General features: G+C 42.9%; 1 protein-coding gene and 1 long non-coding RNA gene across 11 annotated transcripts in view; both read left to right on the top strand.

The window, feature by feature from the left end:
• Positions 1-1,672: 1,672 nt before the first annotated feature.
• PDLIM5 (PDZ and LIM domain 5) overlaps positions 1,673-26,442 on the top strand; it is a 131,248-nt gene continuing 106,478 nt past the window's right edge. For 2 of the 10 annotated variants that reach the window (XM_040556315.1, XM_040556314.1), the window contains exons 1-2: positions 1,688-1,909; positions 4,324-4,459. In XM_040556315.1, the coding sequence (XP_040412249.1) occupies positions 4,364-4,459 (96 nt within the window). In that variant the 5' untranslated portion in view covers positions 1,688-1,909; positions 4,324-4,363. The other 8 variants (XM_040556305.1, XM_040556310.1, XM_040556306.1 and 5 more) reach the window with 8 other exon arrangements.
• Positions 6,982-9,066, top strand: LOC121069823. Its single transcript, XR_005819638.1, has 2 exons — positions 6,982-8,137; positions 8,897-9,066. It is a non-coding gene; the product is annotated as an uncharacterized LOC121069823 (long non-coding RNA).

Below are 26,442 nucleotides of genomic sequence, written 5' to 3'. Positions count from 1 at the left end.
ACAAATAAAAGCCGCAGGCTTTTGCAGAAATGAAATGGAAAAGGATGTTTTTCGTTGACGTGGCTAGCTAGTAGCCCAGGATAAGTGCGAAACTCTGGGCTATGTGCTCTGGTGAGCTGCAAGCAGCTTGCTGTCCAACTGGCTGGCACAGGGACACACTGACCTTGGAGGCACCACGTGGGTCACAGTGGGGAGCGGGCGCCTGGAGCTCTTTCTCCTCTAATAAATGAAACAGCGTGAGGGTGACCTAAGGCCCTTGTGACACAATGAAAAATCCCTGGGATGGGGAATTTTTACCTCTGTGAATTAAAATCATGTGAGAGTCTGTGTGTGTGTGTGTGTGTGTAATGGGGATTTTCAGTTTTGCTTGATTAAAGACACTTCTTAATGTGAACAGAGCAGGGTAAGGAAGACAGATTTCCAGAAGAGTGGTTCTGGTATATTAGTCTGGATCTTGGATGCTTTTATTGTTGAGATGTGGTTTGAGGGGCACTCGGCTTAGTCAGGGCTGCTGAGGAGGTGCACAGCTCCCTGGGACAACATTAAAGCCCCCCTATTAAAGCTCACAAAACTAGGACTGGGAGGATGAGGGACAGTGCCACCCTATTCTTAAACAAGGACAGATAGGCTGGACAGGATCATGGTAAAGAATTGTGTTGCATTGGCTGTCATAAACTCAGATTTAAAACTTTCTCCTGCACTCTTTCTCCACAGCAAATCTATGCTTGAAGAGCGGATTGAAATTATCGCAGTTGTGGTGCTACTGCTAATGAGACGCCTGTCTCTTTCCCAACTACTTTCATTTGTAATCACTTTTAATGAATGTGAAATAGAGAAGGGAGGGAACCTCGAGCCTCCCCCAGCTGTGAGACACAGCTGAACCTGCAGTGGTATCGCTGCTGCATCTTCACCCTGCTTCTCCCCACTGCAAGGCATCAGCCAGCAGGTCAGTAAAGCACTACAGCATGCTGCCTGGCCTGCCTCTGACCAAACGAGGCTGTGGGTTGTCGGTCTGAAAGTCTTTGTGATAAATAGCTTTTCTGCTGGCAGGCAAGCCCATGGTATAACTCTTTTCATAATCTGATCAAGCTTCACCTTAAAACCAGTTTGATTCCTAGCACCCAGTCCTCCAGAAACCTCCCTTTCCTCCTTACTGATTCCTAAATTGAATTTATTTGTGGTCACTTTATACCCATGTGTTCTTGTGCCAGCATTGTCTTTTGGTTAAGCACTTCTCCTGCCTCACTGCTGTTCTCAGCTTTGATGTACTTTGGGAGACGCTTATATCCCTGTTACATTACTCTGTTGTAAATAAAGCAAAGTTTTGCCCTTTTTGTAGAAATTTCCCTGTAAGACAGCTGTGGCAGCCTACATGTACTGTGCCTGTTGTGTGCTGGGGGGGGGACACTTTTGGGGGCGGCAATGTGCAGAGACCCAGCACCCCTTCGTTGGCCCTTGCATTTCACAGGTGTGCCTTTAGATAGCTGTGCGCAAAGCAAAACAAGAAAAAAACAAAGGAAAAAAAAAGAAAAAGCGCATTTCCCTATTCAAAAATAGTTATTATTTATAATTAATAATAATAATTAACTCCAGGGCCGCCCGGGAGCGGTGCATTTGAGGATTTCCAGCTCCGCGCTCCGCTCCGGGCGCGCCCCGCCCCTGCCCCCGTCCCTGCCGTGCTGAGCCCAGCCGAGCCAAGCCGTGCTGAGCCAAACCGAGCCGAGCCGTGCCGAGCCGTGCCGGGGGAGGAGCAGCAGCAGACGGAAGTGCAAACAAGAGCTGGGGGACGGAGCCGCCGCCCGGCAGACGCCGCGGGTGTCCTTGCCGCTCCGCGCCCTGCACCGGGTGGTGAGCGAGAGGCGAAGGGGCGAGGAAGAGGAGGAGGAGCGGAGAGCCGGCAGGTTGGGCGGTGGGTTTGAAACTCTTCGGGACTTCTTGTAGCTTGATTTCACCTTGGGCTGTAATGTTACCGTGGTCCCGAGGGGGGCTGGGGGGACGCCCCGTGTCTATGCGGATGCGGGGTGCTGCTGGGTCGCCTGCCCCAGGGACGGGCTGCCTGGCTCGGCTCGGCTTGGCACGGCTCGGCACAGGGCTCAGGAGCTGCTGGGGACCGCCTCGGGGAGGCAGATGGGGCTTAGGCAGTAGGGCCGGGGGCTTGGGGTCCGTGCCGGCTGTCCCCGCGGCTCTGCGTTTTGAGGTTCCCCCGCTGCCAGGGCCCGAGCCAGCGGGAGTTTGATAAAATAAGCGCAAGTTGCACAATTTCGCCCTTGGCCGGTCGGTTGTGCAAGGCGGGGTTGGTGGGTTGTAGCGCTTTCTCGTAGGTGCTGCCCTGGTGTGCTGTAAGAAGGGCGTGGCATTAAATTTGGGGGGGTCTCCCCCCTCTGCCGCTCCTTCCTGCTCAGTTTGTAAGGCTGGAGGTGTGGGCACGGCAGCATCGAGGGGGTGAGAAAGTAAAGGTGAGGGATGCTGAGAGCCGTGCTCAGCATTTCAGCCGGCAGTCTCTTCCTTCCCAACTCTATTTGCTTTGAACAGAGAGGAAAAAGCCCTGTATCCTTTCCTAATGTAACTTAGTCTTTTCCTAACGCTGTTACTGTAACTAGCTGTTATACTTTGAAGGCTTGTGCAGTTTTTTTCCCCCAGTTTGGGCTGATAGGTAAAGCCTTCTGCCTGTGGCACGTGTGCCGCTCGCTAGATGTGGCTGTGGTTTGTGGTGACCTGTCACTGGGGTGGACCTCATTCAGAGGGAACGAAAGGCATTCCTACTTTCCTACAGAAAGAAGCCTGTGACTAACTAAAATCCTCTTTTCAGGAGGAGTTAGAGGAGTTGTAGTTCTTGCTTCAGTGCTGAGGGAGAGACCCAGCTCACACTCGGTGGAGGTTTTCTCTTTCCTTCCTCCTCTCCAGCTGCAGGAAGGGTCAGGGTGTGCGCTCCCCTCTCCGTACGCCAGCGCCCGCTGAGGCGTTTCGGGGTGTGCTGAGACAACGCATGGGGCCAGAGCTGCCCAGGTAGCTCAGCTTCTGCTTCGTCAGGGCTATCTCCTTGTCCCACCTCAGGCCAGCAGTCGTGCTTGGCTTATTTGAACGGCTGTCAGCGTGAGCATGGCTGCAAACTCTGCTGTCAGATTTAGAAATTATGATTTAGAGTAGCAGGTCTCTGTGGTTCTGTGAGGTGAACCCAGAAACATGTGCTACCGACACCTCTTGGGGAGTGACTTTAAATGTCCTTCCATGAACCTACGTGGCTGCGGTGGCACCTCGGGCAGCCCACGAGGCCGGGCTGCATTTTCAAAATCTCTTGCCTCAAAAATAAAATCTCCCACCTGTGTATGAAGAGGTCACACTCGGCTTGGTGGGTTTGCAGCCCGCTTTCTCCAGTTTGACTGGGGTGCCACCTTAAATGTCAATATACAAGTCTGGAATCTGGCTGCGCCACGGTGTAGGCTTACACCCGCGCACACTGGTGTGTACTTTGCCTCGCTTCAACCATATAAAAATAGACGGGATCCACTACCTAAGATGTCATTGTAATGTTACTTATCTGAGGTGAAACTGAAGCCCTTATCTCTGACTCTGAGCGGCAATTAAGTGCAGAGGTTGCCTTTTAAAGGTAATTTGTTGCCCACATTTGTGTGGAGGGGAGGGAGATACTTGGGCTTTGCCTTGTTTTTCTTTTTTTTTTTTTTTTCTTCCCCAACATTAAGATGCAGCTGTGAGTATGTTAACTTTGCTAAATCTGAGACTTGTTAATACATGTTTCATCTGTAGCATTGTTATACCAATATAAAGTTACGCTATAAAAACAAAGTCAGGGTTTTTATTTTCTTCTGATTAACCTCAAAGTTGTGACATTTTGACATCATTTTAAAGATGTCAGACCATAATGTGTTTAGAAACAAGTTCTGAGCTGATGACATTTCAGCATGTGGTACTTATTTTTTTAGAAATGAATGTGTTGGTGCTGGGAGTTTCTTCTATACTTGGATTTAAGGGATATTATCAATTCATGCTCGTCCCAACATTGAGGTTTGTCCCCCCCCAATATTCTGTTAGTAAGAAGTACTTGTCAAATGTCTATGTGCCTCTCTTGAGATCCAAATACTTCAGCATCAGAGATCTTAAGTCTTAAGCCCATGTTAACAGCTCCGTATGTTTCTTCCTAAGCTATTGAGGACAACAGAGTGTGAGGAATAAAAGTATAAGTAACGACAGACCTGGTGTGGATTTTTGGCTGTTCTCATTGTATGGAAATAAGGATGTTAAAATGGTACACAGTGCCTTTTATTTTTATCTTCTTTAAATTAAAAGCATAATCCTCTTCCACAGGCATCGATTCTTTGGCTTGGATCCTTGAACACTGAACATCATGAGCAACTACACCGTGTCTCTTGTTGGCCCGGCTCCTTGGGGTTTCAGGCTCCAAGGTGGCAAGGATTTCAACATGCCCCTGTCCATCTCTCGGGTGAGTGCATTTACCTCTCTGCTTGCATGCAGGTGTCTGTTATGCTGTGGTCTGCCTGCAGCATTCAGACCACAGAGCCATGAATTACGGGTGCTGGGCTCAGCTTGCCCCATGGCACAGAGGGCTGTTTGCAGGGGGGGGAACAAAGCTGGTAAAATACAACTTCTGCATAGTTTGAAGGCTCCAAGGAAACTACGTTTTCATCAGAGATGGTTGTTTTATCCGCGTTCTAATTTGTGCAATGAAACAAACAGAAAGCACCATTGAATTTCCCTCCCTGTGCACCCTCAGAGAACAGCAATGGGAGGCTGGCAGGAAATGGGCTGTTTTCTGCGTGGGGCTGAGCCTGTGCAGTTCACATGGGAGGCAGCAGAGAAAAAATGCTCATGCTTCCATTGTTTATTCAGCCCTTAACAGTTAGAGAATCTTCTGGTGTCTGTTCTCGCAAATCCCACTATTTGCAATAAAAAGGCACTTAAGTGATAGGACTTATGAATAGCGGCTCGTCAGCGTGTGCCTGGGTGAACATCCCACTTTCTCATGATTTTTTTTTATAGAGTATGTGCTCTTAACTGATATTCACAGGAACGTTTATAGAGTATGTGCTCTTAACTGATATTCAAAGGATTTAAGGAACTAAGTCAAAACAAATGTGATCTTTGTACCCAGGTGCTGTCTAACTGGTTTCCTACTTTTAAAACTGTTTTCAGTGAAGAATTTTCTTTCTACGTGGGCTGAGTTTCAAAACCTTCCTCAGACAACTGAAACACTTTGTGTGTCATGTAGGAACAGAATTTGCATCATAAAATTGATGGGAGCATTGGAAATTTGTGGGTGAACAAAACTGGCTCCTCGTGGCTCTTGACCCTAGCACCTTTAAAATGTGATTTGTGCTGTGGAAGTGTTTATGTATAAATGACAACTTCTCTGTCAGCAGCTCGCCTCCCCATCCTGCATATTCGTGCAGTTTAGTGACAAAGATGAATTATTTTTTACACCTGTTGGGACTGCAGAATTGATACTGCACAGGGAGAGAGAGCAGGTTTCTATTTGGGTTTATGCATCATGGCAATATTTTTAGCTAATCTCAACTAGCGATTCAAAGCCTGCCAGTTCATTTAGACATGGCTAATCTTAGTTACCTATGGATTATGCTGGTGAAATTAAAATACGTTTTGACTCTGAGAAAATATTTATTAATTAGCCTAGATGAATATTTTATCACATTAGTTGAATGTGCTGTGCCCTGACTGTAGGAAGCAGCGTGAAGGAATCAGCCTAAATAGCTATGTATAAAAGCCCGAGTTATGGAATTCCCTACTGACAGGCGTCCATGCCCACATGAGCAGAGCATAAGGAAAGGTGGGGACCAGGGTGGCTTTAGGGCTCTGACAGTACATGGGGAGGGGAAGCACAATATTTCATTCGCATGGTGTACCTCAGCTCTGCTCCACGGCTTAGCCATCTCTTTTTATTTGGAGTTAAGATTGTGCAGATATTGGACTGCCTGGTGCTTTTTTAGTTTTAAAACCTTTGGATCAAAAAAGTGCTTAGTTCTGGTAAGCCAATCCGGCTTTGGCCCGTTAGCTGGAAGAATTCAGTGCTGTGTTCCTGGTATGCTGGAACAGCCTGTACCATTCACCCCCCCACACCCTTTCTTTTCCTGATGAAGCATAAATGCCTTCCTGCATCTGAAGACTGCGAATTAAATTATTTTAGCAAAACAGTAATGAGACAGCAGAATTATGTTCTTTGGCAAGGAGGACCTCTCCCCCCCCCCCCCCCCCCCCTTCAGTTTGTGCTCTGGATGCTGAGGACGATTCTGGCTGCTTTGCTGAGGGCTAATTTCCTGCTTTAGTTTAGTTTCAGCTCCTTGAAATTAAGTTCAAATAAAGTACAGTTTACAAAGCACAGAAAATGCACTATTTTCTAATGCTGTTTATCTGAAAAGCTCATCTCTTATTACTAATAATTTGAACAAATTAAGATCTCATATGTTTCCTGGAGAAAGTTTTCGGTAAGCTATTAGGCAGTGCATGGAATGTTATTTCAATGGGAGTATTTGTTGTTGCCTCTGTGTGGTAAAGTCAGTCTGTTTTGTGTTCTCCAGTTCAAATTTTTAGTGTCAGTTAGTGTTACGGTATAATAGGCTAACATTAATGCAGGGGTAGCAATAACACTTTAACACTAGCATGTTATAGACTCATTGCAACATCATAAGCAATAGCATGGCTTTATAGCCTCAGAATTGCTACAAATACAGCTGCACACATCTCATGGTATATAATGTACGCAATGTTGGGAATATCCTTATAGGTAGTGGAAGAAATCAATGCATGCAGTATCTGTGGTTACATATACTCTTATAAGGCTGGACTTCAGCTGGGTGGCTCCTTGGGAAGGGACTTGTTGAGCCCTATTGAGTGCCATTGCTTGGGTCAGAAATCCAAAGGCAGGAAGGTCTGTTGGGAGAGGTTGGGGTGGGATTGTGGTCAGGGTGTGGAGTAGGGGTATGGCTCTTGCAAAAAGAGTCCTCAGTGGGGAGGCAGCTGCTATGAGAATAAAAAAATTTCTTTACCCTTCCACCAGGAACGAAAGGCAGGCTGAGGTGGTAGATCTCCATCTTTTATTAACAATAAACTGTTGAAGTGGCTCAAGTCACCACATGCAGCTGTACTGTGGGGCTTCCAGGTTCTGTAGTGGTACTCACATAATGAGAGATTGCAAACTGTGGCTAGTTAACCCCTGGTGAAGAAAGTAGAAATTACTGCAGCTGATGTATGCAAGCTTACATTACTGAGTTGCTATCCTCACCTGTTCCTGTGGCATTTTACATTAATTGAGGGAACAAGGAGAACAATTCTTTAAGACCCATTTTGTAATGCAAAACTGAAAGATGGAAGCCTAGAGCAAATAAGAACAAATTATTGTTAAAGAGTACTGTGAAGTTAACAATGTTCTAGCGGATGTAGTTATTGTAGGAAATAATTAATTCTATGGTAGAAAAAGCTTAACATCTGTCCATCACTGTGTAATATATGCAGTCATGTGAAATGACACATACCTTCATATGAATTAATTGATCACTTCTGAATCAACACAGAATACTAAAAAGGCAGCTAATTATTCAGCACCTCCATCTCAAGCTTCAGTTACAAGTCTCTGGTAGGTTTCTGGGACTGGAGGAAGTGTCCCAATGCTTGGGTGTTAGCTCTGCCATGAGACTTACATCATAGACCCTCCTTATTTCTCAACTTTTTCCATGCAAAATTTGTTTATTCCCAAGTTGGAGGATGTTCTGCTAAATACCAGCTGGACCAAAGAAGTGGATCCAGACCAAAATAATTGAAATGGGGTTATTTTATTTTTCAGTCATGATTACCAGTATTGAGGGATCTGCTGTTGCTGATATCTATGCAGATCTGTGGTCTTGGATAAATCTTAGTGATGCTTGTGATATGTCCAGTTGGACATACTCATTTCTTTTAGACTTTGCATTAATTTTATGTTTACTTTGGGGACAGTTGGTTAGTTCTAAATGGTTAATTAACATAACAAGAATAAACTCAGTAAGCATGAATGTAGGATTACAATTGCCAAAATTTCTGTCTTCTGCAGAATGAATTGAATTGTGCTTGGTATTGACTGTTTATTCATTATGTTGAGATGACCTGAGAGGTATTAGTATTTAGGTATTTGTTCTAAACGTATGCTTGAGTCCCTATTTTGATATGCTACAAGCATTTCAAGTCTTGTGGTGAAGTCTGTAAACGTTGTTTATCTCAGTTTTATGGCAGTATTTACCACCACGAAACAAGGAAATACTGAAGTGAAATTACAGTAACGTAGTCTGTGTGGTATACACCCTCCTAACTAAAGCAAATGTATCTGACAATTGTGTGTACTTGAGTTACTTTTTTTGTTCAGTCTTGGTGCTAGCTTTAGCCACCTTCCTTCAGATGTTTCTTGATTTGCCTCTCATATTTTATAAGAATTTGGTGAAATATGGTGGTCTTGAAATGTTTTACCTGACTGACAGCTCTATTTTTCTACCTGCAACTTTCTTCAGCGTACTTTTGTTGCTTTCCCCGCCCTTTATCTTCTTCCTTCGCTGGTCGTTTTGCTGCTTCTGAAACCCTCATAGAAATAACTACTTGATTATGCAGTTTTTCATTTTTTTCATGTTCCAAGTATGTTTTTCTGTGCATTGTTGCAAGGTCATGGCTGATGAGAGACTCATGATAATGAATTTGTCAGCATGCAGCACACCCAGGGAGTGGGTAGAAAAGCAGCCCACCTTGGGATAAAGCAGGGAATGAACGTGCAGCATGTCAGCTGCTCAGTATACGTCCCATGTGAGCATGGTGTAACTCTTCATGAAGGTGATCATTGATGATGTCTTCTTTTCACTCCCATTTTTCCATCCTTCCCGCCCAGGTACCAGCAAGTTGTCTGCGTAGATCAAGCACGTATATGACATTTGCACACTTTTTGTTTATGCAGAAATTTGGTCTTTGGTCTTTCTCATGTTTGGAAGCGAGCTGTTCAAAGACATTTACATCTTTGATAATAACATTAATGAGAATAAAGTAAAATGATGTTTTGAATGGACCCACGGCATGTGAGCTTTGATTGATTAGAGTTTGGCTGGTCCTCCTTCCTTTTGATTTGCATGATTTTTTTATTAAGCCATATGTGTCATTCCTAGTAAAATCAAGTTTTGTGTCTGTATAAAGTAAATTATTACAGTGGGGGACTTGGGAAATGGTCTTTCAAGCAGGCATGTGAAATAGGAGAGAAACACTAGAACAACTGCTGGCCTGGCCAGTGATAATTGTGTCGGTAACTTTATGCTCCATCCTGGAAACTACAGCGAGCTACTAACTAAGCCCTAACTGGCAGCTGCTGGCATTGCTGCACTGGTGTGAGACGCTACTGAGTGGTGATGGTTTCCACAAAATACAACTTCAGATGTTTTCCATTACCGTAACTTGCGTTGCTCTGGTTTTCTGGTAGACTTATTTTACACAATACGCCTTTTAAAATACACATTTTCTTATACATGTCCAGTGAAATGAGAGCTGCAGAGTAAGGGTGTTGTGCCCTCCCTGGAAAGCATGTCAAGCTGGGAGGTAGGGTAAGAGATGCGGGTAAAAAATGGTCAGTTTGCTTCTCTTAAAATTCACAAAGGGTGTTAGATCATGAAAGATAATTTTTATGAATTGTAGTGAAGCTCACGGAGTAGGAGTGGAGTACAAAGGGCTTCTTTTTAAATGTAAGAAGCCATCATAGCTATCTAGAAGGTAAATACCCAGGCAGACAGTGCTTTTATCTGAAGTTTTTGGACTTTGCTAGGGCATTTTTATTAGTGGGCATAAAGCAATGGGTAGTAAGACTTTTTTTTTTAATTTCGTTTGGGGTAATTTTATTGCAGCTGAGGAAATATTTCAAAAGAAAATACTGCAATATGACAGATTAGAAGTGTTTCAGAAATTGAGTTTGACATTTCCCAAATGAGATTAAGAAGATTAACGTTACAAACTTTATCTTGTTTCAGGTCTCTGTCTTGTCTCTCTTTTTTCTTTTATGGTTTAAAGTTTTTTCTTAGCAACAATGAAAGCTGGATTATAACGATCCTTTTGAAAATGGAAATAATAATGTGATTTCAAGAACTGGGACTTTAAAGAAAAGTGTCAATATTCTGAAGTGTTTAGCAAAATTTTTAAGTATGATACTAGAGTAGGAACTGCTAAAACCAAGAACTTGGTAGGAACTGAAAATATCTACTTATACAGGCACCCTTTGAGCTGTCAGAAAGATGAAGGTTAACTTCAGGGCTTTTTCTTCTTTTTATGCTCTGTGTAAAAGTTGTATTTAGTCTTCAGTTGACTTTTTTTTTTTTTAAGTGAAGTTCCAGAAAATTATCCTGTTCAGTTTCTTCTGTCCTTAGAAATGAGCTTTGGATTTACCTACGTGTGGGCTGTGTTTCTCAGCAGGAGTGCTTCCTGGCACCAGCTGGGGGGGACCTGCAGAGGTCACAGCAGTTACCACTGGTCCTGCTCCTAGGGCAAAAAATTCTGTGTTTTACAGGAAATTATAGAATGGATGGGATTAGCCGACCAATAAAGCAAGAAGTGTTATTCTTTTCTGTTTAATTCTGTTCATGAGATGTGGTTTACTGAAAAAATACTGAGAATGACAAATGAGCTACCAGGGCCAGTTTTCATCCTCTCTGCACTGAGTCCCAAAGGAGCAGTGTTGTGTGGGTTTGTTTTGTTTTTCTTTGGGAACGAAGTGGAATATGGACAATAATAAAGCTCCCTGCTACACAAATGGTTTAAAATGAGTGAGTTTTCTGAAGGTCCTAGGTGCACAGAGTAGTGTTTCAGGGTTTGCAGAGCTGCCTGCAAGCAGCATCTTCCTTCAGAGAGCTCCTCAGTTTAACTTGAATGTGGGAAGAGAGATCATTTTCTACAGCCATAATTTACCAGTTGCCTCCTTTTCCACTGCTATTTAACCTGCTTGTTTTGAAAATTGGAAAAAGGGCTGTGTTTTCCCATACCATTTGTTTTCCTTCTCTTGCTATGCAGTTTAAAACAAGACAGAGCATCCCTGAAAGGGGGGCAAAGCAGAAGGGAGGCTGTGGGGGAGAAGAGGCAGAAGGAAGGTGTCTGCGTCTCATCTGTTCATGGTCTTATTTGCCAGAAAACCTCCTCAGATCTAATAGGAAGTAAATTTATTCAAAATAGTTCCTTTGCTGATGTCATTCCCCTGAAAATTGAAGCTGGCTGTTGTTTGTTGGTTCTTCACATACACTCCAATACATGCTTGTGGCTAAGGGATATCTGACATGTCAACATTTTCTTTTTATATTAAAGGATTCTGGTAACTTTTTTCCCTTGTAAGTGACAGTTTAGCTTGTATTCCTCATACTGTAACTAAATATTTTACGATGGGAAAACTATAGGTTTTGTTTGCAGTGTCTGCTTCTCAAAGACAGATGCAGTAAAAAATTAAACTCTGATTAGAAAGTTAGAGTAGATGCAAAATAGGCAGGCTTTCCAGAGCCCCAAAAGGTAGGACCACTTATTGAATAGTAACTGAAAATAAATAAATAAATTAGACTTGTTTTCTTGTGAGTATCTGACCCTGGAGGCCTGACAATTTCTGTCTACTTCCCCACCACTTGGAGCTGCTATTTTTAGTGTAACTGTTTTTTTCATTATTCATTGGCCGATGGCTATCAGAAGGCATTGTGAGAAGAGACATGGTGGTGAAAGATTTGTTTGTTTGGTTTTTGGTATGCAGCCAGGAGATAACATTGTTGGCTTTTTGCGTTTGTTTTGACTTTTTAAGAATAGATTTCATATGTTATCAATGTAAGGGAAAGTGCGAGAGAAAACTGTCTCTCCTGTGCCTGAAGCAGTGGAAATACAGGGAGGTCAATATTCCTCCTGCCAGTGGTCCAGAAGGGAGGGGAAAAATGGGGCTGAAATTTGTTTGAATTAATATAAGGAATGGAAGTATAGGCCTCTGTTACAAACACAGAGGTACTGGGATAAAGAAACCATTCCTGAGGTTAGCGTTACCCAAGTTTGTGAGTGACATAGGCTTTCAGGCTGATAAAAAGAGGGAAAATACAATTAAAATATCTGTTTAGGGTCCCTTATTGTAAGGGATGGAGAGGTACTCCAGACCCTTGATCATCTTTGTGGCCCTCCTCTGGACTCGCTCTAACAGGCCTACATCCTCCTTGTGCTGTGGGCCCCAGGCCTGGATGCAGCACTCCAAGTGAGGCCTCACAAGGGCAGAGCAGGGCAGGACAATCACCTCCCTCCACATGCTGGCGGCTCCTCTTTTAAGTCTGATTTAAATGGCTTGCTTAACACTGCACAAGGGATATTCCCACCTTCTTTTTCCATCTCTGTGCTCCATCAGTCACTCACCTTTCGATGTTGTCAGTTAATGGGATCGGGTCCACCCTGCAGTGGTGTTTTGTCTTCTGTCACTTACAGGCACCAGTGCAGTCCCACCATATAGTCTCTCATGTACAGAGAATAGCATGTTATAAACTGAAGACCATAATGTATACCCTCAAAGCAGTTGAATAAGTGCTGCACCAGTGGAATACATTCAGTAGTTTTGGTGTAAAGTATGGCCAGTAGACATGAAGTATGTAGATTTCTGCTGTTGATCCTTTCTTTTTACTTCATAGGGAGAATGACAGTGTTTTGTAATCAAGAAAAGAGTGAAATTAATGATTCTGTGACACCTGGATGACTGTTCTGCATACTTTCATTCCCTGCCAAACTTCATGATGCATCAAGTGTTGAGCTTCCACTCAAAATAAAAAGGGGCTATACAGTCCTTAAGAGACTGGGTTTTGTTTTAAAGCAGGCAAGAAATTTCTCAGTTGAATAAACCATATTGTTTTTTTAAAATATAGAATATTACTATAACTTATTCAGAGTTAGATTATTGCCCTAGAAACTCCTGCTTAAACAGTTCAGCAAGAGTAAAAGCAAAACTAAAATAGTATCTCATAGCTGAATGTATTAGAATGGAGCTCTAGCAATTGCTGTCAGCTCTGTGTGTGACAAAGTTCTGAAGTAAAATGTAATGCCTTGTGTGAAGTTCCATAGGCTAAAAAGATGATCTTGCCAGGTCTTTAGTAGTCCTGTTTTCAGTCAAATGATTTGCCTGTTAACTGGATGTGAAAGAAGTTTGGCTTACCCTGCTCTGTATTAAACACGGCATCTGGTTCTTTCTCTAGCAAGTGGTTGAGCAATGTCAAGTACTTACAATAGGAAGACACCAGAAATTTATTTTGTGTTAATTGTTTCATGGTTCTCTTGAAGGCTTATGAATATTGACTGAGGTGCAAAACCTAGGTTAATGGTGAGTGTATCAGTTTCAGGAGGGTAAAATTTCCTGTCAAGCTTCTGTGTTTATGAACTAATGGGATCAGATGCAGATACCCTTACACCTAAAACTTACTGAATTTGCAGAGCAAATGATCAAAATGCCTATATTAAGTGTGGTATTGTATTGGTAGCAATAACATTGGGGATTTTTAAAAAAGAATTCCGTAAACAAAAAAAAAACTAACTTAGCATGAAGAATGCAGACATAAATACAGATACGTTTTTGGTGATTTAAAAACTTATCTCGCCTCACTGGAAGTTCCATCTGTGAAACACCTTTGTTCTGAACCTTTACGAAGAAAAAGCAGCTTTGCTGTGTTGGGTAATCCCTCTTTCAGACAGCATGGCATAATGGCTTAATCTACAGGTGAAATCTGTAGTATGCCTGCAAATGCTTTTTCTTTCTAATGTACATCTTATGCATGACAAGTCAGGCATAGTTCAGAGTCCAATGCAGCTAGCTTTTCTTTCATGTGGAGGCCAAAATGTTTTGTGGTTTGTTTGTTTATTTTGAGGGGGAAGGAGGGGAGGCTTTTCTTTGCAGTTCTAGGCTTAGCTTGGCACTGTAAAAGACATGAAGAAGTAGGCTACTGTAACTGCTGGGAAGGTTTGTTTCTACCAATTTGTTGATGTATCTAAACAATTTCTTCTGCAGTGTTCTATATTTTTACTTAATGCATTTTTTTTTAAAGACCAATGGAGAAGCTCTGTAAGCCAGAGAGATCGTGGCAGTTGGGTTCAGCTTACATTTATTAGAGGAAAGGAGGAATTGAAGGCTTGTAAACCTTTAAACATCAAAGGCAGCTTGGTAGAGTAGATAATATTGTTTCCTTTTGGCTATCTGCAGCTCCTCATCAAATCTCAGTGTTTTGCCTCCGTGCCGCAGAAGAGTGCTCTTTACATAGTGCTTAAGGTGGCTTGCTAGCAATTTTTCTGGAATGAAAAGGCCTCTCCAGAAATACGTATTTTGGCAAGCAGAGGATATTCAACCCTCAAGGGAGAGCATACAAGTCCTTTCTGAGGGACTTGTCTGGATTAATGGCTCATAATGTAGATAGTGATCAGGGGACACAATCAACTTTGCAAAGGAAGCAGTAGTGGTTGGGGAGCAGTCAACATTGCATCCTATCTGGCAACCTGAGTTCCTATCCTTTTTAATTTTTTTTCAGATGCTGTATAAATTGCCTTTGCACACAGATATGAAGAGGGAGGAGGAACATAACAAAACTGGAAAAAAAACATTGGCAGCTCACTTATGAGCTCATGTAATACCTAACACTTTCCCTACACGAGAACTGGCCCCCCACCCTTCTGCTGGTGGTATTCGCTGGCTATAGAGGGTTGTCAGGGAAAATCTGTGCCTGTATCTCCATGCGAAGTTTCAAAGCCAACTCCGTGGACCAAGCTCACCTCCATCAGTGCCCTAAGCAGGAACAGTAGGTGGGACTGGTGCAGTGGAGTCTTGGTTAGCCTAGCAGGCTCAAGGCAGTTGTCCGGGACAATACCGTCTGGAAGTGCTCAAGCCAGGCTTGCTAGGACATGTCTGTTGGTGTACTAAGCTGTGAAAATGGCCACTGAATGCTCATTAAATTACAACTTTTGTCAGCTATGGATGCAGTCTATTCTCTCTACTTTCCAGCTGTTGCATTTTGGCAGCTGGCTGTAAGCAAAAGTCATTGTAGCAGGGATTTATATGAATCTACTTTGAGACCATATTCAATTTGTAAATGCAATTATTTTGTTGTTGTGCAGATTGTGTGTAATTTTGTTAATGCCAAGTGTTTTTGCAGCGCCAAGGCTTGGGTCCTTGAGTACCAGTGTAATTTTAGGCATGCAGGCTGTGTCTGCAATGTGACTTCTGCTGAAGGCTCAGCTGATGCTGGTGTGCGTTGCTGCTCAGCACCCTGCTGTGCTGGCTCTTCAAGCTGCTCTCACCAGTCATTGAGTTGCTTGGAGGAGAGAATGGACCTTTCCCAGCCAACTTTCTGCTTTCTTTCAAATCTACGTTAGCTGACGTGCGTTAGCCGTGAAAGAACTGGCTAGCTGAGATGTTTGTATGATATCCTGAGAGCTAATTACAAACAGACCTTTAACAATCCAGTCAATCCCCATCACTGAAACTATAGTGCTAAAGCAAGGGGTGGAGGAGTTTTCACGTACATGGTGTATTACCTTTTGCTCTGGAAGCCTAGTAGAGATGCTGTAGCACCTTTATCTTTCCTGTATGCAATTATTGTTTTTTAAAGCGACAGATCAGTACCTCAGAGCTGGTCCTTTTTGGGTAATTTTGTAAAGCTGCCTCTTCTGAATTATTTACTAAAATAACTGAGCTTACGAACAAAATATAGATGAATGGCTTTTTTGGCTGAAAGAATAAATTTTGTATATATATCTGGAAATGCAATCCACTTGCAGTGTGAAAACCTAGTGATGTTTTCCTTGGGATGCGCACTTAAATCTTGGAGACTTGCTGTATCCTTGCAGGCGCAAGTATCACTGACCTTCTCATGTTGGAGGGAATATGATACTCTCTGGTCAGTCGAGTAGCTTCTCTGTGAGAGTATTTCTTCTATCGACACATCTACACTTCAGAATGTAGAAACTCCTGATTATTGAAACTTCAAATGACATTGATTTGTTTTGATATATGCAACCTGATGAAAACTGCTGCTGCTGCAGTTGACAGCCCAGCTCAGCTTATAACCCTGTCCTGGATGGCGTGGGAATAAATAACTGGAAATTGCTCACAGGAAACTCTGATTACAGCAGTCAAAGTAAGGATTTGGGGCAAATCAGTCTGCACTGGCAATTTGCTTTTCAATCACTTGCCATCAGGGAAGGCTAATGTGCTGTTTTTCTCTGCTTGCAAATGTAAGGCCCACTCTTGGCAGGGTGATGGAGACAGAAGGGTGTACACAAATGATTTGGGATGCTGTGCTCCTCGATGTCAACTGGTTGCTGACCTCATGGGCAGGATGGAGTGCTGTGAGCACTTCTGGTAACTCCCAACACCACCTCTGTCACTCGCTTGCTGCGTGCTGAACTCTGTACCTCACTTTTTATTGCATACCCTAATTTACGCCTGTTCAGATAGCTCAGTAATTACCTCACTGCTGCTCTCTGGCTTCTGTCAAGTTCTGCAGTAAGGACCGTGTGCCCCCAAAGGGCTGTTGCAATCCTCAGAATGCCAAATGAGGTTTTGGAGTTCTGTCCTTCAGACTACCTATTACAAACACACCTTTATCCCACAGCAGGGACCTGTTCCCTTGCTAGAAGCTCCTGGGTAACTTGGGGGGGCTAAATAAAGGGGAGAGCTGAGCCCTTACAAGAGGTGATCTTTCATGGAGTAAAGTATCTGGAAAAAGGGGATAAAGACAAGCTTTGTGCAATGTGTAACTGCTGCATTTCAGGGAACTGTAGACTTGAGAAGGGTGGCATGCAAATAATCTAGATTTAAGTGCACTGACGTTTATGTAATATTAGCATCAATTCTGGGAAATGCAATGCATAACAATGGGTATTACGAGTTAAGAAATACTTTACTTTGGCATTTAAAACTGCTAACTTCTCAAACTCATTCAAATGTGCTTTTCTAGTGGCCTGTTTTTTTTTTTTTTGATTTTCTGCCAAATAGGTTTGGGTCTTCCAATTTGTCACTTGCTTTTCTTTTAGAGTAAAGGGAAAGGAAGTTGTGCAAGAACCTAACCTATATTGCCTTCAGATTTTTTTTCCCTTTGCCTTTCTTAGCCTAGGGGCACCTGTCTTACTGCTGAAATAAGTTTACCAGGTGTTTTTGCTCTAAATTTCTTTTATAAGAGAAATTCCCCTCAGAAGCCCATGTTATTTGTAGCATTCAGCAGCATTTAAGGATGACAAAATCATATGATGAGATGGGAGCTATGCGATTAATAGGAGCTAGGTGTTCATTTATATAGATATACTAAAAAAAGAAGAAAAAACATTAAAAACTGAATATGTACACAGGATATTTGTCAGAAAGCTTTAAAGGACAACTGATAAAAGCTTTAGACCATGCATACCAATGTTATAGGTATTTTTAGGGATTACCTGTTTAAAATTCTTGCCTCTGTTTTGAGTTTTATAAGTTCTACTTTTTAAGTTTGTATCCATCCTTTTCCAATTTTTCTCTCATCATGCCAATCCTTGATAGGCTATAACATGTCCTGGCCTACCCTGGCTTTACTGTGCCCATCTCTGGGTTTCTGTTAACCAGAAAAGCAGGCAGGGTTGTGTTATTGGTACAGCTGTAGGAAACGCTTCAGCACAGAAACAAGCTGCTCTTTTAGGGAGCGATTAATGCAGTCTAGAAGTGAGGTGTTGGTTGAAATCACCCAGAAGATACCACTTGGGCTGTCCCCATTCCTTTCCACGCTGTAATGCAGCAGAGCCAAGTTTGTTTTGCTAACAAGGAAAGGTGTGCGTGCAAACCACATGGTAAGGAGGAGGAAAGGTTTTGAGCATCTCAGCAGTAACTGAAAGTAGACATCATGGAGGACCACTGCAGCTGTCTTTGAGGTCTCTTGCTGTCACCCTGCATGCTTGATGCTCCAAATGCAGCCCTTTCAAGGGAGACAAGATTGCTCCAGGTCAAAATTGCAGAGAAACCCAGAGCTCCTTCCACTTAGTGGTGCCCTTCTTGGATGCCACAGCGATGGTGAATTTTTCACCATCGCTGAGGGAGGTGAGCAAAGGGGGCTGTTAAACCCCAAGTTCTTTGCACTGACGTGCTTGCATCAAAATCTGGATGCAATTTAAATCATCTGAATAGTCCCACAGTGTTGTATTGAACGTTCAAGAAAAGTAAGTTTAAAAAACCAAGGAAACCTCAGAGTGTATCTTGGCATCAAAATCATGAGATTAAAAAACACTCCTTATTTCTAGGGCCTGACTCATGGTTTCTGAATGCATGAGGGTGGCAATGCTAGCTCCTATGGTCAAGTAGCATTATAAATATTTCAGGACTTCAGGGTACAGAGCTGTGCCAAATATTTTTTTTTTTTCCTCCTAACTCCTGAAACTACTGCAGTTCTCTTATAACCTGGACTGTATGTAATTAAACAGGCAGAATGTAAAATCTCCGTTTCTGAAAATGGAGAATCAAATCTAAGTATTTAAATCAATTACATCATGAATGAAGTGTTGCTGACTGTCTAAAAGCTGCTTTATCGGGACGTGGTACATGCAGTCCAGTGTATGTTAAAGTGGCTTGCTAGAGACATGCAGAAATAAACAGTCTGTGGCATGTGTAGTAGAATTTGACCCTGTTAGGAAAAGAAGTAGGGCAAAGTGTCTGCTCGGGAGCAGTGATTCCAGCCTGCAGAAGCACACACAAAGCGAGTAAAAGGGGGAGAAGGGGGAATCATGTGGGGTCTGAACATTTGTTTTTGTCCACCAGCCTGAGCCTTGGGTGTCCTGAAACTCATTCAGCCAAGTCGTAAATGATTTGCCCTTTCGGGGAAGTGTGTTTCTATTAGCTGTTCCAAGGTGTTGCATGCAGCTCTAAGCCCTGAGCATTGAAGGCTGGAGGTGGTGAGATGCTGGTGTGTCACTTGCGGGGTCACCTCTGGCAGCACGGGGAGGAGTGGGCAACCTCATAAACTTCTCCAGTGCCATTTGCCAGGAATCCTGAACCGGGTTCCTCTGTGCTTTCAAACGAGAACTTGAGCTGCGAATTTGCTTTCTCTGATCACCAGATACGTGTGCATAAACCAGCCAAGTCGGAAATGCAGGTGGAAAGCAGTGGGTGGCGGGTCTCTTCTGTCCTGTCCGCAGTGTATGGGCTCAGCAAGGTTCTATACTGGGATGGAAAATAGAGGATGAATATGTACTTATTTCTATAATTTGTTCATCATGAGTGTGGTGGTGTGTGGATGAATCCCAGGTGCAAAGGTAGAAGAAGACCTCAGTCCATCAGGAATTTCTGGGCATGCTTCACATGTTTTATTTATTTTTATTTTTTTTTCCTGACTGGGAGGGACAAATCTTCAGCTAGAGAAGGTGTTGCTCCAGAAAGTTTTTGTTTTGTTTGCTGCTGTTTTCACAAGTATGTGTCATACGTGGGAAATCCCTGGAATTAGGAAAAGTAGTGTGGCAGGCAAGATGCTGAGCAAATGTGGGGAGAAGTAGATATGGAGATAATAGCAACCTGAACTTCTTTTTAAGATGTCTGAGAAATACCTTGCTTGGTCATAAGTTTGTAATTCTTTAAAAGGCAATAGAACAAAGATGCTGGAAGAAGGTATGGAAAAGTCTGCATGATATTGCACGAATATCTAAGTTTAGCTTCGGCGTCTGGGCCCAGACATTGTAAACTGTATGGGACTAATATAGGTGAACTAGCAATTTCACTTTCTGTAGAGAGGAATGAATAATGTCTACAGTCTGCACTTTATTTCTCTATATGCGACTGTTTAAAATGAGGTAACTAACAGCAGTGTAACAAGTAGCACACCACAGTTACTGCTCAGACACAATTTTGACTGGCTCATCTAACACGTTTATTCTGAAAATTGAATTTCAGTGTAAGAACAGGTTTAATATTGTACAGTTTAAACTATCTTAGACTTTTTTTTAACTAACTCATTGTGGAAAATTGGAATTAATACATTCCCCTCGAGTGCAACTCTAACCTTAATATCTTTTCCTTTCTTCATGTGGTTCACTTTCTATATACAGGAATATGACGGCTGGCATGATGCCTCCTTCTTGAGTCGTGCAGTTGAACATTTCTGGCAGCTGGATACATGTGGAAAGCTGTAAAGTGACAAATCTGTTTCTCATACCTTTTGTAGTCTGTTTTTCATCAGATGGAAAAATGTTAATACCCACTGAACTTTCCTCCTTTGGCTCACCCAGACAGTAATTTACTATAGCATTTCCTGTACATTGTCTCTGTGTGTGGAGCTCATGCTTTCCATCCCTGCTGCCTCACAGAGCCTCACCAAGGTGCTGCATCTCCCCAAGCCGCTTGGGGTGTTTTGCAGGACAGCACCAAGCAGCTACATGGGATGGTACTCTAGAAAACTTGCGCAATGGAACTTATCCATCATCCGAAACAAAAATCTAAAGTGAAACTTTACTTTCTGCTTTACTTTCTGTATTTGTTGCAATGCTGCTGCTGCTGTTTCCCGTATGTCTTTGCAAGCAAATTTGTTAGAACTTTTGGAGATTTCCTAGTCAAGATGCAGCCAGCCTACAAAGGGTTTTCCTATCCTTTTAAAACTGTCACCCTTCTGTGATTTCGTTGATGACTGCCTTGAAAAAAAAAGTTTAGTTTTCACATGTTAAAATGTATTTTGGTAATAGCAAATATTTTTAAAAGAGGTGAATATAACTCTTGTTTTCAAGAGAATTTTATTCACCTCTATTAATGTGTTTTGGCTTCAGAAACCTGCAGACAAATGAAGAACATGGCATAGAGTTGATTTGGCAGATGAGTGAGTATTTTACGTTTCTTCAGGCTACGTGAAGTATTTTGCGTTGTTTATGGGCAAATACCCGATTTTAGCCAACTCTGCCATAGTGCTTTAGAGTCTAAGCAGATGCTGAATTTTTGAGTCCTCAGAAGCCCAGGTATTGGGATCTATACATGTGATCTGGCAAGCTCTCCTCCAGTAAGTAATCACCTTACGATGGTTTTACGATGATACAGCTTTACCTTCTCTTTTTCTTCTCCACTTGGGCACTTAAATACTAACTGTGCACACAAATTTTCAGCAGTTAGAGCTTTCCCAGTGCTGGTACACAGCCTTGCTGTAGAGCAGAGGGCTTTTTGGGGGGACAGAGCAGTGAGAAGCATTGAAAGTAGCTCTGAGGTCTCACCTTTGGCACAGAGATGGATGCTGTGGTGATGAAGGTGCCTGGAGGAAAAGCATGCAAACCTTGTTTTCTGACAGCAGATGGAGAGTCCTCTCTAAAAGTTTTCCTTGGCTAACCCACTTTAACAGTTTATTTATTAAAAACATGCAGTGTTAAGCCCAGAACTCCAAATTTTTGGGATTTCAGTCAGTAACTGTTTCTCTACTAAAGATGCCTTTTTTGCTAAACTCTAGCTTTCCAAGCAAGAAAAAGGTTATCTTTTTCTTTAAAACAAAGCTTGAAAAAAGGTGTTTTTAGCCTTGTAAGCATGCCTTGCCCTTCCATTTTACTACTGAAACTGTAATTTGTTCCTCTTCTTGTCTCTTTTCCTCCAATTTTCTTAAGGCTTGGAGGTCTCCTCAGACCTCAAATATTGCACTGGGGGGGGGGGGGGGGGTGGATCTTTGATTAGCTGAGCCAGGCTACAGGAAAAAAAAAAAGTAAGGACCAAAATGTGAACAGTCACACCCTTGAGGGAGGACAAGGATAACACCAACAGGCAGTTCACTGAAAAATTTACTTAAAATATTTTCAAAGGTGGATTTTGAAATGGATTTTTGAAACTTTACTTAGGACACTATTTTCTTTTTGTCAAAAATATCTTGTTGAAATTCGTCAGAAGTCAATATGTAAGTTACTGCAAGGATTAAAGAGACCCATGTTGATATAGGTAGGTTTTTGTTTACTAGGTTTTAATACAGACATGAAAAAATATGTATGCGTGTGCCTCTGCATGTTTTATTTCAGTGCTGCAGAAGGATGAGGAGAGATGTTGCAACACTAGCTTTTTGTTCAAAGCACAAACTGACCTGCCGCCAGCAGAGGCTGGAAAGCTGTCATGTAAGGATCTGCTAAAGGAGAAATCAGGGGTGGTTTCCTTAGCACAGCTTTATATTGACACCTACGAGTAACAAAGATGGTAACAAATATCGACAGGGTATCTCTGAAAGAATTTTTCAGCAAACTACTGTTACCAAAATATATACTTTTTTTTTTTGAGGTGAGCAGCTCAGTCTGGGGCACATTCTGTCTCGGAAAGCACTCACTGCAGCCCTTGGTCCAAGACCAGAAGCTTGCTTATGGAAAAAAAAAAAAAAATACATGCACTGGCAACCCCCTGGGAATGGGGGGAGTGTGGCTGCCACGTCCTGCAGGACAGCTTCATTCATGCAGTGGTTTCCTATGGCTTGACCCTTCTCCTACCTGGCAACAATGTCATAAATGGTGATTGAATTGTACTTGAATATACTCTGAAAACCAGCGTATTTGACAGTTGTTAAACTTTCTTTGTACTTTTTAAGCCCCCTCCTCACCGTCTCTCGCTGGGGTCTCAAAGGAGGAGTGATGAGTTTCATTGCCAAATTAAATGCCACTTAGCGAGAAAAAGTCCCCTTTTTTTCTCGTTTTGATTGTTCTACTCTATTATTTTTGTTAAAAAAAAATAAAATAATTATACCTTTTTTCCTCCTGCTGGCAAGATCATTGCAATACCTGAATAAAATACCAGCCCTTAAAGGGAACTAGTACACCACACTTCACTGGCAGTATTGTGCAGGATGCTGCTTTGTTTCATATAATTTATTTTTACTTAGTTTTTTTTTGTTGTTGTTGTTTTTTTTTTGATATGAAATCACACAGTTTATTTACCACGTGAAGCAGCAGTGGTTTGAAATGCCTCGGTGACTTTTTCATGTCACCCCTCACTCAGGTAGCGCTCTTGGCAGTGCCACTGCCGTGGGTCAGCCTGTCCTTTGTCCCGGTCGTGTCCTGCTGCCCTGCCTGGCCTGGCTTCGTGCACTGCATGTGATGGGCACACTGCTGAGAGCCATGTTGGCACTCCCTGCCCTCCACCTGCTGTCCTCCTGCATTTCCCTGTGCCCTTGGAGTAAGGGAGCCCTTCGTTTTGTGCTAGATACCTGCATGCCTTCTGCATTTCTGCTTTAAAATGGGGCTTCTGCTGGGAAGCTGTGAAGACCCAAGCTGTAAATTGGAAGAGACTGTGTAAATTGGGAGAGAGCTAACACATTTTACTAAATGTTAAAACGTTTATAGGAAAATCTGAGGCATGAGGGAATGTAGAGCACCGTAAATAAACAGTTTGCAATTGAATTTCATTTGTCTGCTCTAAAATTTGTCTGCATTCAATCTGAGACCCCCTCCAAGCGTCTGCTCTGTTTTCCCCTTCCTTGGGATACCTCTGCGCATTCAGGTTTGGCAGAAGCATTAACTAAAACCTGTCATTCTCAAAAACTGAGCACTGTGGCCCTCTGCCTGCATTGCTTCACCAAAGAGCTGGAGACGAACCTAAAGGTTGGCTATCAAGCAGCCTTGTAACATAATACACCAGCAATGTATTAACGTGACGTACCAGCTTGATGTACCGGGGTTTTAAATAGCTTGCATTCATCTCCCCAGAGTACCAGAGGAAAGTTTAGACCCTTGTTGAGCAGCCCATACCAAAGTTGGAGCTTGCCGTTCAACACGTAGCTCCTGGGGGCATGTGTGTCCCTCCTGGAGGCTCTCCCTGCCCCTAGCTCTAGCTTGCTGCTGCTTTTTCCTTTTCAAAACTGAAGTACAGTGACAACTCTGTAGGCAAGCTCATTTCCTATTCTATATCTTCCCCCAGATAAATAACTACTAATCCTTGTTGCTTTCCACCCCAGGTATCACTGGACTAGGCTAGAGTGAGTTTATTTTTATTTGTAGATGCTTAATAGGAGTAAAACAGCATTTGACTGACATCAGGTTTTTAGGTCGCCATGCTAAAATGTCTCCAGTGGATGATGCTTAAAATCTAAAAACAGTATTTAAAAATACATAGTTGTGCAGAACCAAATCAGAGGACTTTTATGCCAGTAAATTTTGCATTCCATCAATCAAAAGGGAGATAAGGTAGATAAATAAAAATATTTTTCTTCAGGGGACACTGTTACTTGGCTGTGAGACTAGCACTAATTTCTTCAGGCAGAATTCTAAGAAACTAAGGGTTTGCCTAGGATTGCTTTTGAATGATTTGTGTTCATGTGGCTCATGATGTTACCCAAAACTCTCTTCCAGTCTGGGGTGGCTTCCTCTGCAGCTGCAAGTGTCATTAGTTGGCCTTTACAGTTCAGAGAGTTCCTAAGCCCCTTCACTAATAATAACCCTAAGTAGGAGGGCACGGTCTGAAGTCAGTCTGTATGGCTGCAGCCCTGCCGTGGCCCTGACCCTGTGTTCCCCCCCAGCCCATATGCTACTGCTCATCTGTTCGCATGCTCTGCTGACACGATATTTCGTTTTAGCTGTCAACTTTTCAATTAGTACCCTAAAAATTAGTTTCTGGGAGAATTACCTTTAACTGCAAGGCTTTTTATAATTACTGTTGACACTTTAATAGCATAAACTAGAGGTTAGCACGCTCTTTTGTTTTGGTGATGTTTGCCTAATCCTACCCCAAGGACACGAGTTTCCCCTCCTGTGCCAGGAAAGCAACTTTCCATTGTTCCTGGCCTGAGTTAGCTTCAGTGGTTTGAAGGGAGATGCTCTGCAGCACATCTGAGCAGCGATGCTTCGTTACAAATATTTTTTTCCTGTAGAACTTGACTTTTCTTCATCCTACTGCACACCTTTCTGAATGCAGTGAGCTGGGTTGCCCACCCACTGTTGTATGCAGGTCCCTCTCTCCTCAGAGCTATAATTAACAGGTTGTGATGGATGTGACTAGCTGTTTTGTTTTCCGGCAGATTGTACTTATCGCTGCTGCTGCAGCCTGCCCTGTAGGCTGTTGAGTTGCTGTGTCGGCCTTGTCTTCAGGCTGATGAACACCAGCCTGCCTGCGTCTCTTCCGCAACAGCGGGAGGAGTGACAGCTATTTCATGTTCTGGGGATGCTGCACTTTGTGTTTAGGAAGTGCTCGTGACACTGACCGAGATGCAGGGAGGTTTGGCCTAACCGCAGGGAGGTTCACCTCTGCGCTTGTTGATGCTTGAACGCAAACTTCCAGCTGCACCAGGGTTTTCATGTATCTGCTTGGTATTTTATTTTGTTTGTATTAGTAACTTTGTCTCATCTGGAAGGCAAAAAGAAAAAAAAAGGAAAGATCATGTTCTGCTGTAAGCTTTGTTTACTCAGAAAAGACATTTTTTTCCCCCTCAATTTAATCGGAATGTGGAAGGAACTTTCACCCTTGGTACACATCCTGTGCTGCTGTCATTATATCTGCATTTTATATGCTTTCAATTTGCAAAGGCTTGAGCCTCCACACTGCAATTAAGCACTGCAGATTAAAGAGGTGTACTTGGTTTACTTATGCATCTGAAGGGCTTGAAATGTAACTGCCTCAGCAGTTAGCATGGGGGTATCATGCTCTTCAGTGTGAGTCATCGCTACAAAATCCTGTGCTGCCAGTACTGTTCTTTCCCTTGGCATGTTTAGTTTGCTTAGTTAATGAGAGAAGCACTTCAGAGGTAATTAAATGCTTAGTGAACTTCATGGTAGTGAGAGGTTCCTATAAATGGGAGACTGAGGTCCTCTGAGTGCTCGGGGGCAGCAAAATGTCTGAAGGCAGCAAGAGCTGCTCAGCTGTTTGTGCTCCTGGATGAACGAGGGCCTGTGCCATAGGAAGGTCTCTTCTGGGCTCACAATCAGCATCTGGCAGCCAGCATGGCCAAAACTAGGATGGAGGTTTCAAATCCACCAGGCAACCCAGCACTAATGTTAGATGGGAATTATTTGTATGCCTCATTTGACCGATAACTCTTGGTCAGGCCAGCAAATATCCAGTTGTTGCTGTGCTATTAGTAAGAGTGGAAGCTCACGTGTGCAATGGAGTGTAACATTGTCCTTGCTGCTGCTGCTCTTGTTGAGGAACATCATCCTAGTGACAGTGCTGCAGTAGCTGTATCCATCATCCTCTGTGTCTGCTTGCGGTGTTCATGTGTTTATTTGGAAGCGTTTGCAAGACTTACCTTCCCCACATGTTGTGGAAGGCATCCCTAACTTGGTTGCTGCCATCTTCTAGATTTTAGGAATATGTGCAACAATGTGCTACAGTTGATGTGTGGGCCTGGAGGAGGCCATGTTGCTTTTTGCTTCGCTGGTGTTAGCACTGAGCCTTCTGTATTGAACTCTTCGGCAGCACGGCCGTTAATGCCATTGTGGTCTCTGGACTGTGTTGTGGGGTAGAAGGGCTCTGGGCAGACC

Source organism: Cygnus olor, chromosome 4, assembly GCF_009769625.2.
Source record: "Cygnus olor isolate bCygOlo1 chromosome 4, bCygOlo1.pri.v2, whole genome shotgun sequence".
Lineage (NCBI taxonomy): Eukaryota > Metazoa > Chordata > Aves > Anseriformes > Anatidae > Cygnus > Cygnus olor.
The sequence above is the reverse complement of the archived record's forward strand: the minus strand, read 5'-3'. Positions and strand labels throughout refer to the sequence as shown.